The sequence below is a fragment of the Rhineura floridana genome, chromosome 12 (genome assembly GCF_030035675.1).
Source record: "Rhineura floridana isolate rRhiFlo1 chromosome 12, rRhiFlo1.hap2, whole genome shotgun sequence".
Taxonomy (NCBI): Eukaryota; Metazoa; Chordata; class Lepidosauria; order Squamata; family Rhineuridae; genus Rhineura; species Rhineura floridana.
In genome coordinates, this window is record NC_084491.1 from 45,959,241 (window position 1) to 45,976,451 (window position 17,211).

At 45.8% G+C, this 17,211-nt stretch overlaps 1 protein-coding gene across 11 annotated transcripts in view; it reads left to right on the plus strand.

Moving 5' to 3' along the window:
* The window catches only part of DSCAML1 (DS cell adhesion molecule like 1), a 196,909-nt gene that overhangs the window by 144,376 nt on the left and 35,322 nt on the right, over positions 1 to 17,211 (plus strand). For all 11 annotated transcript variants that reach the window (XR_009758669.1, XR_009758670.1, XM_061592817.1 and 8 more), the window contains 6 exons: positions 2,547 to 2,746; positions 3,001 to 3,097; positions 4,062 to 4,190; positions 4,694 to 4,861; positions 6,747 to 6,817; positions 15,814 to 16,054. Coding sequence is in view for 9 of the 11 variants with exons in the window: in XM_061592817.1 (XP_061448801.1) it covers positions 2,547 to 2,746; positions 3,001 to 3,097; positions 4,062 to 4,190; positions 4,694 to 4,861; positions 6,747 to 6,817; positions 15,814 to 16,054 (906 nt within the window). In the remaining 2 variants the exon portion in view is untranslated. The remainder of the gene's footprint in view (positions 1 to 2,546; positions 2,747 to 3,000; positions 3,098 to 4,061; positions 4,191 to 4,693; positions 4,862 to 6,746; positions 6,818 to 15,813; positions 16,055 to 17,211) is intronic.

Here is a 17,211-nt window from a genome sequence, read left to right on the forward strand (position 1 = left end):
AGATGGATTGTCATTGGATTCTGCCAGTTTGGCTACATCAATTTCTGATGGAATATCATTATGTTCTGCTATTTTAATAGAGTCCAAGGTGGAGCGAATCTGATCTATCTTAGTTTCAAAGAATGTGGCAAACTCCTGGCAACGGGATTGAGAATGGGCTATATCAGAAGCCGGCTGTTTAGGACGAAGGAGGCTGTTAACTATCTGAAAAAGTTGTTTTGGTTGATTTCCGGCTGAATTGATTGCAGTTGAATAGTATGCTTTTTGGGCAGCGTGTCTGGCCAAAGTATAGATTTTCACAAATTCCTTGGTTTGGGCTCGATCAGATGGACTCCTGGTTTTTTGCCAATGGCGTTCTAGCTTTCGATAAGTACGCTTCATTTCTAACAATTATTTGGAGAACCAGGGGACTGATTTAGATCTTGTAATTTTTAATGGGCGAAGGGGAGCCATTGAATCCATAATTTCAGTCATAATGTTGTTCCAAGAGGAGATCAAAGTGTCGATTGGAGTTCCAATAGGGGGGCATGAATATTCCTTAAACTTTGATGCGAATAGGTCGGGATCTAACAATCTCTTAGGGCGATATAATTTAGTTGAAATTCTAGTTTTGTGGGGTACAGGTGACACAAGAAGGTTAAAGCTAGTTAAGTAATGGTCAGACCATGATAGTGGGGTAGAGGTTATATTCTCTATTCGGAAATCGGAAGTACCTATTTCTGGTAGGAAGACAAGATCTAAGATATGGCCTGCGATATGTGTTGGGGTTGAAATTAACTGTTGCAACCCCAATGTAGACATTGAGGATAGAAAGTCAAGAGCGTTTCTTGAAGTAGAGGATTCTATGTGAATATTGAAGTCTCCTAAAATTAAGAGTTTAGGAGAATCCAATATTAAACCTGCAATTAGATTGGATAAATCAAGCAACAAGTGGCTTGGTGAATTGGGAGGACGATAAATCACAAGAATTACAATGTGATTATGATGACCAAGTTTCAGACAAAGAGATTCAAAACCAGGGGAAGGCTGAAGGAAGATTCTAGATAAGGTAATAGATTTACGGAATATAAGCGCTACTCCCCCACCACGGTGATCCAACCTGGGTTGGTGGTAGACAGTGTAATCAGGCGGGCATATACCAACTAAGTTGGCTCCACCTAAATTGTTAAGCCAGGTTTCTGTTATACAGACAATATCAGCCTGTTCGTCTAGGATGAGATCATAGATTATTGAAGTCTTATTATTGACTGATCTGGCATTAAAGAGTAATATTGAGTAATCAATGTGTGACTTTTTTCCTGGAGTAAGTTGTCCCTTTTGTTGATTGACTCGAATAGGGGTTACTAGGCAACGTGAAACAATGATATCTTTAGAAGATTTGGCGGTGTTTAGTCTTTTGTATTTCCCTTTGCCTAGCAGTGTTGAAATAGGCCTAACGTCAGGACTCCTTTGACGGTATGTGTAGGGCGAGGTGGGTACTGCCGTTATGGAGGAGTTGGAATTCATTATACTAAAATCAGTGCAATGCAAAGGTGGGCTGGCTTGTTGCCATAAAATCTCCCTCTGTATTCTGCCCAGGTTCTTCTGAGTGAATTATGCAAATCTCTGATGGAAAAATATTCCAGGGCACATCCTTGAGAGTGTAAAACCTTAGTCAATAATTCATACTTGCCTGTCTCTGGCTGTGGCTTTTTCTTCATTATAACGTGTGCCTGGTTATTTGTCTTTCACGTTTTATTGTATATCTGGGTGTAATACTATGCATTATAAAATTTATCTGCTTCATTATTTTATGATCCCAAGTTGTGTAATGCCAGGCAATGTCTCCACTTCTGGCTGCAATGCTTCTTGGTGCTGAAAGTCTTTGGCTGATGTGGAGGCGTGTGCCAGAGCTGGTCATGTTGTCTCAGAGTCGTCTCCCCCCCCCCGGTGACTGGAACAAGAACACAGTCTTGGATGTATATTTGTGCTCATCTGAAGGCATCTACAGAGATGTCCTCAGACCTCTGAGCTCATGACTGTGCCTGGGGAGGAGGTGGAGGGAGAGGGCACAGCTGGACTCCACCTCCCCTCCATTTGCTTCTTGGCTGTTTCCCCTGAAGGCAGTAATTCCACACACCCCTGAGCATCCCCCATCTTGACCAGACTGGCTTGCAGAACCAGGATTATGGCATGGCAGAGGGGCACGCTTGGGCCATGCCAGTAGGGTGGGGTGATGCTGTGGGTTGAGCCAGCCTGGAGTTGGAGTGGAGAGCAGTGAGATATTCCCTGGACATGTGGGATATCTTGCTCCTGGCGCCTTCAGTCAATGGATCTCTGGTCTTCCTGAGGAGCAGCTGACAGAGCTGGTCTTGCTTGGATCCTTCCTTCCTTTCCTGGTTTCCCAAAACAGGATTTTGCCTGCTTGGGGGCAGCGAAGCCTAGTCCACCCCCCCTTGACAAACTCCTCTGGAGCATCCCTTTGCTCGGTTGTTCTTTAAAGCCCTCTCCAGCTGTATGAGACGCCAGCCAGCGCCCTGGTCTTCTCTTTCTTTCTCTCCCTGCAGTCCCTGCTATGATCACCTCTCACCCCAACACCACCATTGCCATCAAGGGGCAGGCCAAGGAGCTGAACTGCACGGCCCGTGGAGAGCGTCCCATCATCATCCGCTGGGAGAAAGGGGACACAGTCATTGACCCGGATCGCAACGTCCGCTATGCCATTGCCACCAAGGACAATGGCGACGAGGTCATCTCTACACTCAAAGTGAGAGGTGCTGGGGGGGGCAGGGGTGGTGGAGGCGGGTACCTTCACGATTTGCATAAGACCCAACATTCCTGGCAAACTGGGAGTTGCACCTGAGAACGCACCCTGCAATCCTCTGGGCCATCGTGGAAGGGCTCCTAGGGGAGGAGGAGCAGAGTCTGCCCTTGAGACGGGGCAGAGGGAGGAGAAAGGAGCCTTTTCCCTTCCCTGCGCAGATGGCAGCTCGTTCTGAGAGTTGGGGGTCTTGTCCACAGCTCAAGCCCGCTGACCGTGGGGACTCCGTCTTCTTCTCCTGCCATGCAATCAACTCATATGGTGAAGACAGAGGACTAATTCAGCTCACTGTCCAAGGTATTTGTGTGTGTGTGTGTGTACAAGAGAGAAGAGGGAAGGATGAATCCGTCATTGTCCCTTTTCTTTAGTTTTGCATTTTTATAATTTTCAGTTGAACACATTTTTGTGATTTGTGTTTGTGATTCTTTTTTAATGCCTTCATGAAAATTCATCTGCCTTTTAATGCAAGCGATTTTCCTAATACAATTGGTTCTATTCAGCTAAGTCCTACTCAGAGTAGATCCATTGGAATTAATAAGCCTAAGTTAGTAATGTCCATTATCTTCACTTGGTCTACTGTGAGAAGGACTGGCATTGAATACCACCCGATGCATTTTTGTCTGTTATTTTAACTAATATAATGCACTCCTACGACTCTGTCCACTAATATATACATTTTTGGTTTGAGAACTGTGCTGCAAAGCATGTGTTGTTTCAGGGTGTGTGAATTTCTCCCCTATCCTGATGGATGTGTGTGTGTGTGTGTAACAGAGAGAAGAAAGTGTCCTTTTCTGAGACTTCCAAAAGAAAATCAGTAGGAAAATGGCACATTCTTCTTTGTGCAGCTTCTGCTTGGGCCCATCATTCAGTTTTCCCCACAAAAGAGGCCATCAGGACTGAAATCACCTGTTGCAGACCTTTACTGGTACTAATTCTTCGTTCAGTGGCCTTATAGGCTCATTCCAACTCTACTATTTGATGATTCTATGGTAGTTAGCTATTCAACCGTTTCCTCAGGTCTAGCCTTTTGGCTCCACCCAGGGATGTGGAGGAACTCAAAAGCACTGTGTGTGTGAATAATGGAATGGCTGTTGGCCTCCACCTGTGCCTGGAAGTGATGCCATTGTTCGGAAGATAAAAGCTGTTAATTAACGGTTCTCTTTTCCAGGGGGCAGCCGGTCAGGCAAGCCTAGAGTCCCTCTGGGGGGTGGGAGGTGTTTTTCTTTCTAACTCTTCCTCCTCTTCCTCCTCCTCCTTGTAGAGCCACCAGACCCTCCAGAGTTAGAGATCCGGGAGGTGAAGGCCCGGAGCATGAATTTGCGTTGGACACAGAGGTTCGATGGCAACAGCATCATCACTGGTTTTGACATTGAGTACAAGAACAAGTCTGGTAAGGTGCTGGGCAAGAAGCAGAGCCGTGACTGTGCTCGGGGCAGACGGAAGCGGTGCTGGACAAGCAGCTTCATTTCTAGCTGGAAGCAGAGAAATAGCCCTCTTCCTTGCCCACTGCACGATCAGGGTGTTACCTCACACAGATGTGAGTGGAGCAGGCCCTCAAACTAGTCAGTGACTCTAAAGTGTGTTGAGGTGATGTGCTGGAATGAGTGGAACTTGTCATTTCTCCTTGGGTTCACATATGAGAAGGTCAAACACCCAGATAAGGCTTCTATCTCAGCCTCACATCTGCAGGATGGCAATGGCAATATTGACTATTGTAATCCTGGCTGGCTGGTTGTACGGATTACAACAAACTCATCATGGGAATTTCTTTGAAAGGCCTGTATACTTTATTTTTGTCGGTGGTGCTATTCTTCTGTTCATATCGTCATGGGGAAGGCTCTGGATGTGAATGAGTGAGCGGCACGTTCCTGACTAGGTTCCTTTTTCTTTCAGATTCCTGGGACTTCAAGCAATCCACGCGCAACATTTCCCCAACCATTAACCAAGCCAACATTGTGGACCTCCACCCAGCCTCAGTTTACAGCATCCGCATGTACTCCTTCAACAAGATTGGCCGCAGTGAGCCCAGCAAGGAGCTGACTATCAGCACGGAGGAAGCAGGTGCTTTGCCTGGGCCACCTTGGCAGGCCATATCTGCTTGTCTGCAGCTAGCTCTGTAGTCCCCAGCCCCATCTATCCTGCACTGCCTCAAGCAGATAAATGTATGTGGTGGTGAATGAAAGAATGGGGAAAAGGTAAAAAAAGAGAAAGGATGAACCCCAGATGAGGCCAGAAAAATAGACTGTGGGTTGCCTGCTGTAGCCAGAGAACTCCGCCCTCCTGCTTTGTAGAAGGATCAGCATTTGGAGAGCACCCTTCCTGGCCCTGGTCCTAGCTCAGCTGATGGGGACACACACTCTGCATGCAGGGACGCTCCTTTTGAGCAGAATTAATTGCCGTTGCTTTTCTGATTAAGAACCCAGGGACACGTCATTGCCCTATCTGAGAAGTCTTAGCTGCCTCACAAAACTGTAGCGATAGGATTCTGCATGGGAACGCTCAAGACACGTTTAAAAGTGTCTGTGTCTACACCCACCACTTCCTGGCACAGGTTTGTCATGCTAGCAAAGTACTAAGTGACTTGAGACAATCAGCAGTACCAAAATATCCAGCGATGGCTCTTGACTGCATAAATAATGTTTAGGGCAACATTCAGCTATTCAGCCATTTAACCCAGAGGAAAATGTCATCAGCCTGTTGCAGCAAAACAACAGAGGGTCTTGAGGCACCATTTTATCACAGAGGCTTTTGTGGAGTGGACGGTACTCCTCCAAAGCTGCTTATGCCATGATCACTGTGTTAACCTTTAACGTGCCAGCAGATCCTCTCTTCTTTTTTCTGCTTCTCAGTCCTTTTCCTCCTCCTTTAGCAAAGTGGGACCAGCCAGGCCTGTGAGCCTTTTGCCTTCCAGCTTCTTCAGTTGAAGAGCTTTGTGGATTTGCCCTGAGAGCTGCTGGGTGAACTGTGCTGCTTCTCCTTGTTGAGTGCCATCTATGTATTTATTTAAAAGTATTTCTAAACTGCTTAATGTTGAAATTTCTAAGCCGTTTACAAGCAATACAAGTCAACATAAAAACAGCAAAGCTGTATCGTTAAAACAAGGGCACAGGGTTCAGTCTTATGGATCAGCGAAAGCTTGCACAAAAGACAACCTCTTTGCAAGATGTCTGAGGCAAAACACTAACTGTGCATATAAAGGTTAAGCACCATTATGCCTCCAGGTGCTCTAGCTACCACCCCCCTTTCAAAACGTAGGCTTGGAAGGGACCTTAAAGGTCTTATAGTCCAGCCCCCTGCTGGCGCGGGAAGTGCCCTCCTTCAGCAGTCCTGATAGGTGGCCATTGATTCAGCCACTGTTCAAATATTTTTAGTGCAGGAAGGCTCGCCCCTTCCAAGGTAGTCTTCTCTTTCACTGTCAATGGGCTTGTACCATCAGGGAGTCCTTCCTAATGTTTAGTTGAAATCCCCTTTCTTGTCATTTGAACCCCTCAGCTTGGGGTTCTCCTGCCCGCCGGAGCAACAGAAAGCAAATCTGCTCCATCGTCATGTGACAGCTCTTCAAAGAGTTGGCGATGACTATCATCTCGCCTCTTAATAGCCTCTTCTCCAGGTTATTCTCCCCATAGGAAGGACTTTTCCCACATGCCAGGCGAGAGCAATCCCTACCGAGTCTGTCAGGAAATGGCTGCTGGGATTTTTGAGGTTCACAGATAGTGAATGGCTAACTCAGAGACTGTGAAGGTGAGGGGGGAGGAAGACCTCAGACGAGCATGAGCAGAGTGCCCCCAGGCATCTCACGGACAAAGGCGAAGGGCTCAGAAATCTGTAACACACCCAAATGGAAAGTCTTGGTCTCCTCTCACTAACTGCCTTTCCCGTTTTCTGAAGGGGGGGGGGAAGGGGAAGCCTCTCTGTGCAACGTGTGATGCTGGCTCTACTTTTTCAGCTCCAGATGGGCCGCCCATGGATGTCACTTTGCAGCCAGTGACATCCCAGAGCATCCAGGTCACTTGGAAGGTATGTGCATGTTCAGATTTCAGTTGTTTATTTGAATCTATTATATGTCACTTTCCCCACTTTAAAGGCAGATTATTTAGGAATAAAGCAAAACACATTTCAGACACGCAAAGCATAAAATTAACTGAAGCAATAGCAATAGCTGCAGAACAAACCTGTAATTGTCTACTTATGAGCCAGCAGCCCTAATGGCCCCTCCAAGAAATGGAGGGCATGAAGGAAGCAACTCTCTTGGCCTCCCCCAGGAGAACTGGGCACCCTTTGAGGGAAAGCACCTTTGGTGTGACATCCTCCAGCACCCTCCCATTTCCCCACAGCCCCCCCCTTGTGCCAGGAGGAGCTTGCCAGCCTTTCATTTAATTGATTATAAGCCTCACTTTTTATAAAAGTATATGAAGGCGGCATTACAACATACAAAAACATGATAGATTTTTTTTTATTATTAATTTTTATTCAAATTTTCAAAAACAAAACAAAACAAAAACAAAAAGAACAAATTAATAACTAATACAATAAAAACTATTGACTTCCGATTTATCATAGATCAGCTATAGGTCTATAATATATAACAAACCTGTCTCTTAATAGATTATAAAATCACCTTCCTCCAGTGGTTATCTTAATTAGTATCAAATCTCATTAACATCATATCATTTTATTCTTTCCACAAAAAGTCAAAGAGAAGTTTCCAATCCTTGAGATATATATCCATCAATTTTTCTCTAAATAGACATGTCAATTGGTCCATCTCTTCGAGTCTACTAAGTCCAGTAATTTCAATAGCTCTTCTTCCATTATCAGTGTTGATTCCATCTTCCATCTTCCATCTTTGCACACCCAATAATCTTGCTGTCATAGTCATATAATAAGAGTCTGATAGGAATTTCCTTCATCACAAATATTTCCTTGCCATCAATTCTGAATGTATTACTGAAATATTGTTGTAAAGTTGTATCTCTGTTCCTCTTTTTTACAGAATGCACTAGCACATCTCTTGAGAGTTTTTCCATTGTCACATATCTGGAATTAATCCTGTAAACTTTCTCTGTTTCAAGTTCCATCAAATCCTTCCAATCCAGGAATTTTTTCGAACCGTTGATATCTTTATCTCTAATCTCTTCACCAATTCCTTCAGGGACAGCGCTGAATTCCAAACAGTAATATTTGTCTCTAGGATCCATCACAGCCATACAATCCAGATCTTTTTCCAAGTCCATATTTGATAAATCTATTCCAATCTCCAGGGCTTGAACCTTCCCTTTAATTTTTCTTTCATTTTCTTTTGTTTGTCCAATTATATCTTTGGTCTCATCTACCTCCTTTCTCATAGAATCCTGAATTTCTTTCAGCTCCTGTCTCATTTTGCCAAATTCAATTTTCATCTCCTGTCTGCTCTGTCTCAGTTCTTGTTTCGTTAGCTTAATCTCATTCATTATTTTCTGAAACATATCTAGAGAGAGAACCCCTTCCTGTACATCCAAGGTCTCAGCCACCTTCTTGATTGTCATTCTTAAAACCAAAAGAACAAAACCCCTTCAAATTCCAATATAGCCACTATTCCAAAGCAAAGAACAGTTTATTTCTTTTTCCAGTCACAAAGGAGTTAATCTTCCAAGCCTGTTGACATCACCCTCTAGACAGCACAAACTGCCTTATCTCTTATGTGTCCAAAAGTGCAAAACAAATTTAGTTCACAGCATCCAAATAATTAGTGGCATAAAGAATAATCAGATTCGTCAAAAAAAAAAGTAGACCAGAAAAAATAGTCCCAGACATATAATACTCAAATGTCATATAAATCAGATTTTTTCTCTTCAAATTAGATGCCCCTCATCCGTTTGTATATAGTGCACAATTCCATGCCAGCTTTTTGCAATAAAAACAAAGATAGGCTATTTCGATTTTCTTCCTCCTTAATTCCGTGTATAAAAGAAAAAGTTATAACTCACCCAGGGTTTCTTTGTTGCTGATTCTCTAACAAATCTCTTTTGCTGTAACGATAACAAAATGATAAGAGTAGACAGAAGAATGCTTGCCTGTTAAAATCCGATTTTCTTTGAAGAAAAAAAAAAGTCTCGCTTAGTCAGTTTGAGCTTGCTTGTAATCCCTGGCTCCGTCCGACACTGCTGGCTACCTTCTTTCATAGGTGATCCTAATGAATTCCAGTCCCCAACAAACACAACGAAGCTTCTGTGGATGATCTCTACATTTCTCCCTTGCCTGGGAGAAAATTTTTTCCAGTCAAAAAACTCTTCTGACTGGTTTTAAAACTGAAAAAGCTTCCTCTGAGACGGGAGCTCGTCTCAAAGGCAGTCACAGGCGGAGCGATCCTCCTGGGAAGTCCAAAAACATGATAGAATTTTAAAAAATAAAAACTTGGTTAAAAACAGTAAGTACTGCATTGTTTAGAAAAGAAAATTCATGTTGAAAGGCCTGTTTAGAAAGTTCCGTTTTCAGGAGACGCCTGAAGAAAGGAGGGGCTGGCAGGGAGCTGCACAGGGCGGGGCTGCCACCCCAAGGTGCAGTCACTGGCAGAGGGCAGCTGAACTCACCATGCTGGCAGTTACTGTTTGTTAAATGGGAGAGAGGAACGGAGATGCTGATGCCAAGAGCAGTGGCCGGGCAAAGAGGCACTCGGGGGGCCCTTGAGGGCTCCCCTGTATTCGGCCCACCTACCTTTGGCCCCTGGCAGGGCTGCTGAGAGCCAGGCCAGGTGGGTTCCTCGGTGGACTCGTAGTGATGCTCTCGTTCCTTGTTCCGCAGGAGGCTCCATTTATTTGGACTGTGTGACTGGGGGGGGGGATGGATGGCTCCCATTGGCTGGTCCAGGACAGAAAGGGAGAGTGTCTCCTCTGCCGACCGATTGCTGCTACTGGCCAGCCTCACACTGAGGAGGAGGAAGAAGCCAGGCTTGGGAGTCCAGGTTTCAGGAAGCCTCTTGCCCCACTTCTACAGGATTGGGGCAAAAGTCAGCCACAACTGGGCTGGCCTGCACGAGGTGTGTGGCGAAACTGCTGTGGTCTGCATCACCCCTCTGTGGAAGGCAGCTGTCACACAAGGTCTCAGTATAGCTCACTGTTGCCAGAATCTCTCTGTGTGTGGGGAGCAGAGGGCGAGGACAGAAATGTGAAGATTTCAGTTGCTTGCCTACAACATGCTCAGGCAAAGGTCGATAAAATTTAGGTCTTGATTTATTTTCCAGAAGCTATATAATGAAAAATAAAATTGATTAGCGAGTTAGGAATCCAAATGAAGCAGCCAGTCGGTAAATTTAGGGTCCTAGTATCTCCTGCCTCTTTTGTCTGTCCAGTGACGAAAAACAGATTAATGAAAAGTAAGATTCACTTGAAGCATAAGTCACTCCATTTTAAGGTTGTTTCAGCAAGATGGATCACATCAGCTTTGTAACATAAATTTGCAGTCGGTCCTATTGATTTGTTAATGCTTCTAAGAAATATTGTTAAGATTGATTTAGACCTGGCCTTTTTAAGGACAGCAGCCCTGGCTCTGATTGGGGCTTCCTGTGTTTTTTCCCCCCACCCCTGATCTGATTCATCCAGTTTTGGAACAGCTTCTGACCCATTTCCTATCAATTGCAACCTCTTTCCAAGCTAATCAGTCTGTTATAATCCTGTATGGCTTTAACATCAGCATTCTGAAGACTGTGTGAGTGGGGCTGACAGAGAATCTGAAGCATAAAAATGTATTTTTTTCTAAAACATGAATCTGCCCTTCAAGGTTAGGATAGCCCTAACAAGCCACACAGAAAGAGTCATAGAATCATACAATCATAGAGTTGGAAGGGGCCTTGTAGGCCATCGAGTCCAATCCCCTGCTCACAGCAGGAAATCCACAGCTAGAGCATCTCCCGCAGATAGCTGTCCAGCCTCTGCTTGAAGACATCCAGCGAAGGGGATCCCACCACCTCCCTAGGCAGTCGGTTCCATTGCCGAACTGCCCTTACTGTCAAGAAGTTCCTTCTAATGTCCAATCTGAATCTACGCTCCTGTAACTTAAAACCATTAGACCTAGTCCTACCCTCTGGGGCAGCAGTGAACAAATCTGTACCCTCCTCTATGTGACAGCCCTTCAGGTACTTAAAGAGTGCAATCATGTCACCCCTCAGCCTTCTTTTCACCAGACTGAACATGCCAAGTTCCTTCAACTTTTCCTCATAAGACTTGTTCTCCGTACCGGCTATCATCCTCGTCGTCCTCTTCTGAACCTGCTCTAACTTGTCTATATCTTTCTTAAAATGAGGCGCCCAGAACTGAACGCAGTATTCCAGATGAGGCCTGACTAATGCAGAATATAGTGGGACTATTACTTCCCTCGACCTGGAAACTATAGCTCTGTTTATGCAGCCCCAAACCGCGTTTGCCTTTTTTGCCGCAGCATCACACTGCTGGGTCACGTTCAACTTGCGATCCACCACAATTCCAAGGTCCTTCTCACACACACTACTGCTAAGCCGGGTATTTCCCATCCTGTACCCGTGCATTTTGTTTTTGTGGTCTAAATGCAGAATCCTGCATTTGTCTTTATTGAATGTCATTTTATTAATTTCAACCCAATTTTCTAGTCTATCCAGGTCCCTTTGGATTTTATTCCTGTCTTCCATTTTGTTAGCTATCCCTCCCAGTTTCGTGTCATCCGCAAACTTCATAAGGCTTCCCTCCACCCCATCATCTAAGTCATTGATAAAAACGTTGAAGAGTATCGGCCCCAGGACAGAACCCTGTGGCACTCCATTCGAGACCTCCTTCCAGTCCGAAGCAGAGCCACCGACGACCACTCTTTGAGTACGGTTTTCCAACCAGTTGTGAATCCACCTGACAGTATTTCCATGTAGTCCGCATTTGACTAGTTTGCTAATCAAAAGATTGTGGGGGACTTTGTCAAACGCCTTGCTGAAATCTAGATAGATGACATCTACAGCATTTCCACCATCTACTAAGCTAGTGACCCAATCAAAAAAAGAGATGAGATTAGTTTGACGGGATTTTTTCTTGACAAACCCATGCTGGCTCCTTCTAATCACAGCATTGTCATCTAGATAGTTGCCAATGGACTCTTTTATTATCCGTTCTAATATCTTTCCCGGTATTGAAGTCAGACTGACCGGCCTGTAATTCCCCAGATCTTCTTTTTTACCTTTTTTAAAGAGCGGGATGACGTTTGCCCATCTCCAATTCTCTGGCACCTCTCCCGTTCTCCATGATTTCTCAAAGATGATGGCAAGAGGTTCTGAGAGTACATCCACAAGTTCCTTCAATACTCTGGGATGCAGTTCATCAGGCCCTGGAGATTTGAACTCATTTAGGTTAACTAGGTATTTCCTGACTATCTCCTTATCAATCTTGAACTGCAATCCCGACCCCTTACTGAGATTGCTACCGATGCAAGGTTGCACACTGTTCCCTTTTTGGGAGAAAATGGAGGCAAAATAGGCGTTGAGCAGTTCTGCTTTTTCCTCGTTATCTGTCAACATTTTGCCATCCTCATTGAGCAGCAGTCCCACCGTTTCCTTGGTCTTTCTCTTGCTTCGAACATATCTGAAAAACCCCTTTTTGTTGTTCCTCGCTTCCCTCGCCAGCCTCAGCTCATTCTGGGTTTTAGCTTTCCTTACGCTATTCCTGCAAGCCCGAGCCGCTCGTCGGTACTCTTCCTTGGTGATGCGTCCTTCCTTCCATTCTTTATACATGCTCTTTTTTACTTTTACCTCCTCCACCAGTCTTCCGTGTAGCCACATTGGCTTTTTCCGATGTCTTCCATTTTTCTTCCTCTTTGAAATTGTTTGCGATTGCGCTTTTTGTAGTACGTTCTTCATGAACTGCCACGCTTCTTGGGCTCCTTTTTTCTTTAGTCTATCTAGCCACGGGATCCTACCCATCATTTCCCTGAGGTTGCTAAAATCGGCTTTCCTGAAATCCAAGGTCCATGTTTGACTATATTCTTCTTTGGCTTTCCCCAGAATCCTGAATTCCAGCATTACATGGTCACTTTCCCCCAAGATACCAACCGCTTTAATTCCTGTGACCAATTCGTCCGTGTTAGTTAAGATAAGGTCCAGGATTGCAGATCCCCTTGTTCCTTCTTCTACTTTTTGAAAGAGGAAATTATCAGCAAGGCCCATCAGGAATTTGTTGGAGGCTTTGTGCTTCGCAGAGTTTGTCTCCCAGCAGATATCCGGGTAGTTGAAGTCCCCCATCACTACTACTTCTTGCCTCCTTGAGATTTCAGAGATTTGTTTGAGAAAGGCCTTGTCTACCACCTCTTCTTGGCCAGGGGGTCTGTAGTAGACACCTACTACCATGTCGGTTTTATTTGTTTCTCCATTTATTTTTACCCAAATGGTCTCTACCGGACCCCTTTGTTCTCTCTCTTGGATTTCCATAGAGGACACTGAAGAGTCAAGGCACAATAAAAGAACTTGGCCACTGTTCATGCACGCTGCTCTAAATGGCTGAATGCTCCACAAAGACAGCCAGCCACTCAGGAATCTGCGCTTGCAGGATGTGGCCACTCTTGGTAGGAAAAACATTGAAAAGTGAACATACAATTTATGTTTTCCCCCAAAATCCACCCTCCCAAGTTCCTCTCCTGCCCCTTGAATGCTGTCTAACCTAGAGACAAAGAGTGATTATAACACGAGTAATTCATTAATAGGCAAAAAACCTTGTGGTTTAAGAATGTACAGTAGGGCCCCGCTTACCGGCGCTTTGCATTCCGGCGTTCTGCTAATGCGGCGGTGGGAAATTCCCCTTTTTAAAGCCGATTTTACGGCACTTTGTGACATTTTCACGCCATTTTCGCACAACGGCCCCTTTATAGTCTATGGGTTCCGCTTTATGGTGGGGGCCTTGTCCATAACCCACCATATAAGCAGGACCCTACTGTAGCTATAGCCCACAGATATATCTATCAAACTTTAAAAAGCAGGGAAATTGGGCAGCTATAATGAATGCACCAGGGGAGCAGGAGACCTGACCTCCTTTCTGAGATATTGTCTTGCCATACAAATTTGTGAAAATGCAAACACGATTTTGGTTGCTCTTTCACAGTCCAATCCGCTTCTTTTGTAGCTTGGAAGAATTTGGTAACATGTGCCAAACAGGAGGGGGGAGGGGAGGAGAAAGGCAGATTTGATCATTTGCATGCTTATTGAGTTCAGTGGGATTTACTCCTGTACAATCATGCTTAGGATAGGTAAAACTGACCCGGGGGGGGGGGAGGGAGGGAGGGCTGGAGTGGGCAGAGGAGGAGGAAGAGAGAGGAGAGGGGAAGGAGAGGAAAAGCAAGTCTGATCATTTGCATGCTTATTTATTTATTTTATTATTTGATTTATATCCTGCTCTTTCTCTTACTGAGTTCAATGAGATTTACTCCCATGCAGTCTTGGTTAGGATAGGTAAAACTGACCATGGGGGAGGAGGAGGAGGGGAGAGGAGAGGGACGGAGAAAGGGTGGGGAGAGGGCAGCAGAAGGAGGGGATTGGAAGGGGAGGGAAGGGGCAAAAGGGAGGTGATGGGAGAAAGAAGGAGACGAGGGCAGATCTGATCTTTTCCCTGCTTATTGCGTTCAATGGGATTTACTCCTGTGCAGTCATGCTTAAGATAGGTAAAACTGACCATGGGGAGGAGGAGGGGGAAGAAGGGGATTGGAAGGGGATGGGTAGGGGGAGGGAAGGTGCAAGAGGGAGGGGATAGGAGGAAGGAGAAGGGAGGGTGGGATTTATTTCTGCAATCATGTTTCGGATAGGTGAAACTGACCTGGGGGAGGGGCAGGGAGGAGGGGAGGAGATTGGGTGGGTGGGCACTGGGCATTGGGCATTGGGCAAGCCCCTTTCCTTTCCAAAAGGAAAACATTGTGAACAGTGTCATTCTTTTTCAGGGTTTCCCTCACCTTTTTATTCTACAGCAGGCACATGTAGCTCCCACCCAAATTTAAACCAAAGCTGTCCCTGGCCACATCCACACCAGGCCTTTATTTCACTTTGGACAGTCATAGCTTCTCCCAAAGAATCCTGGGAAGTGAAGTTAGTGAAGGGTGCTGAGAGTTGCTAGGAGACGCCCTGTTAAATCACTCTGGCCACTGGAGCTGTCAGGGGAATAGGAGTCTCCTCTCAGCACCCTTCACAGACTACACTTCCCAGGATTCTTTGGGGGAAGCCATGACTGTCTCAAGTGAAATAAAGGTCTGGTGTGGGTGTGGCCCCGATTAGCCAAGCCAAGCAGCTGTGAGTCTGGCTTGTAGAACACTGACAGTTGGTTTTTACTAAGCACGCCCGACGTTATCATTGAGTTCAAGCCAAAATTTATTAAACTAATTAAAAATCAGCCAGGCATTTTTTTAACTTTTAAACTGCAAAAGATGAAGGTCAGAGTATGGGGCAAGGTTAGTAATAGGGTTACAGGTACCCAGTGAACACAGCTGATTTTTAATGAATTTTGTGAGAAAAAAGTCCAAAAGGGGTCTGGTTTTTCTCTCTCCTTTTACACTTTGAACTCTCAATTCTCTCTGACTGTTTTGTGTATCACCATGACAATTTAGTGGGTTGTTAAGCAAGCATTTCTGAGTTCAGGACTATAAGTTTTATAAGGTTTTGTTTTGAAATGAGCTTATGGGAAGCATCAGAATGGCATGGGGGTTATTTTCAATTTAACATGGCAGAATGCGAAAAATCCATGCTGACTGTAGTATACAGCCACTCTTGTGGCTGTATAATAAGCTCACCCCCCCCACACACACACGCTCACAGAGTCCACACAGCACTTGCATCAGGTTGTTGAAACTAGAATGGCAAATCAACAGTTCCAAGTTCACTTAATGCATTTTTATGGGTGAGTCATGCCAAAGGTGAGTTTATTTTCCATCATTTTAAGTCCAAACTGGGTTCTGGAAAGAGAAGCTTTCCCAGGTCCTGGAACACACTTTCATACTCAGTCTGCCTGCCACCACTCCGCAGTCTCTCTATGCCCTCTCCATCTTTGCAGGCCCCAAAGAAGGAACTCCAGAACGGGGTGATCCGTGGCTACCAAATTGGCTACCGGGAGAACAGCCCTGGGAGCAATGGGCAGTACAGCATTGTTGAGATGAAGGCTACAGGGGACAGTGAGGTCTACACCCTTGACAATCTGAAGAAATTTGCCCAGTATGGTGTGGTGGTGCAGGCCTTCAACCGTGCAGGCACTGGCCCCTCGTCCAGTGAGATCAACGCCACCACGCTAGAGGATGGTGAGTGCCTGGAAGGGAGTGCCTGGGCCCTCCTCAGTTGCCTTGCTGCTTGTCTTCATCCAAGCCACACAGAGAATCTTCCCTGGACTTTCAGAGGTTGGGAAAGGCCAGGATTAGTATGAGGCATCCCCATCCCTTTTCCGGTGGCACCAGAGGTTGCAGCGTCCCCAAAGGTGTCTGCTGTCTGTTGCAGACCTTCATCCAAGCGAAGGAAGAGACTTGTGGCCTCTCCCAGAGGTGCGTTTGCAGCCTGAGTCCATTTTGCGCACCATGAAACCAGATTTTAGCCTTGATCTTGCCAGACTCTGCTCTGCCATCCCCAGCATGTGCAAATCTCCCATCCGCTCGACTGATTGAAGGTGGCAGTGAGACATCTAGGCGCTCCAGGGCAGAGGAGGGATTGGGAGGGTGGGTGTGCCATTTTAAGTCTTGTTTCTTTGTATTCTTGAAAACCCAGTTAATAAATACATTCAGAAAGAGGAAGGTGGGACTTTGGGAACATGGTGGCCTCCTCAAGCCTCGTTTGGTAGGCGGTGGCTTTCCCAGATGCAAAAGTATGGCATATCTCCCTGCTACTGGGCAAGCCAAGAAATCGGGAGGACAATCCAAAAGCCGCTCAGTCGGTCTAGGCGGCTGTACCCACCATACGGCAGATGCTTCCCTAAATCCACTGGCAATGAGGCTGCTGGGACGGCTGCAGGTGAGGGAAGACTCTCACTACTACAGGCAGCCCTTCAGCCGGTTTCCAAGCTATTCTGACCCCTTTTGCACCTTGGTGTCAGTTCTGAGTGCAGAAAGGGGAAGGTGTGTGCATGCAGGTGTGCCTCCAGCACTGTGCCGTGGCTTCTGTGGCCCTGGTGCCTTGCAGGCACGTCTGCCTGTGGTTCTTTAGGCCCTGGCTGGCTGCTGTGTTTCCTGAGCCAAGTGGCTCCTCTTTCTGTTGAGTGGCTCCAGCGGCCACTCGCACAGCATTTGGGAAAGGTGGCTCTTGCAGCTGACGCCTCCCCACCAAGGGATTCTTCCACAAAGCATCTCCTCCTGGGTTCCGCCTGGGAGAGATCGGCGCTGGCCTTGGAGTCATTTTAAAAGCAACATAAAAGTTTCTTCCTCCATTTGCTCAGCAGTTTTTCATACTTAATTAAGGCCCTCGTTAGCCT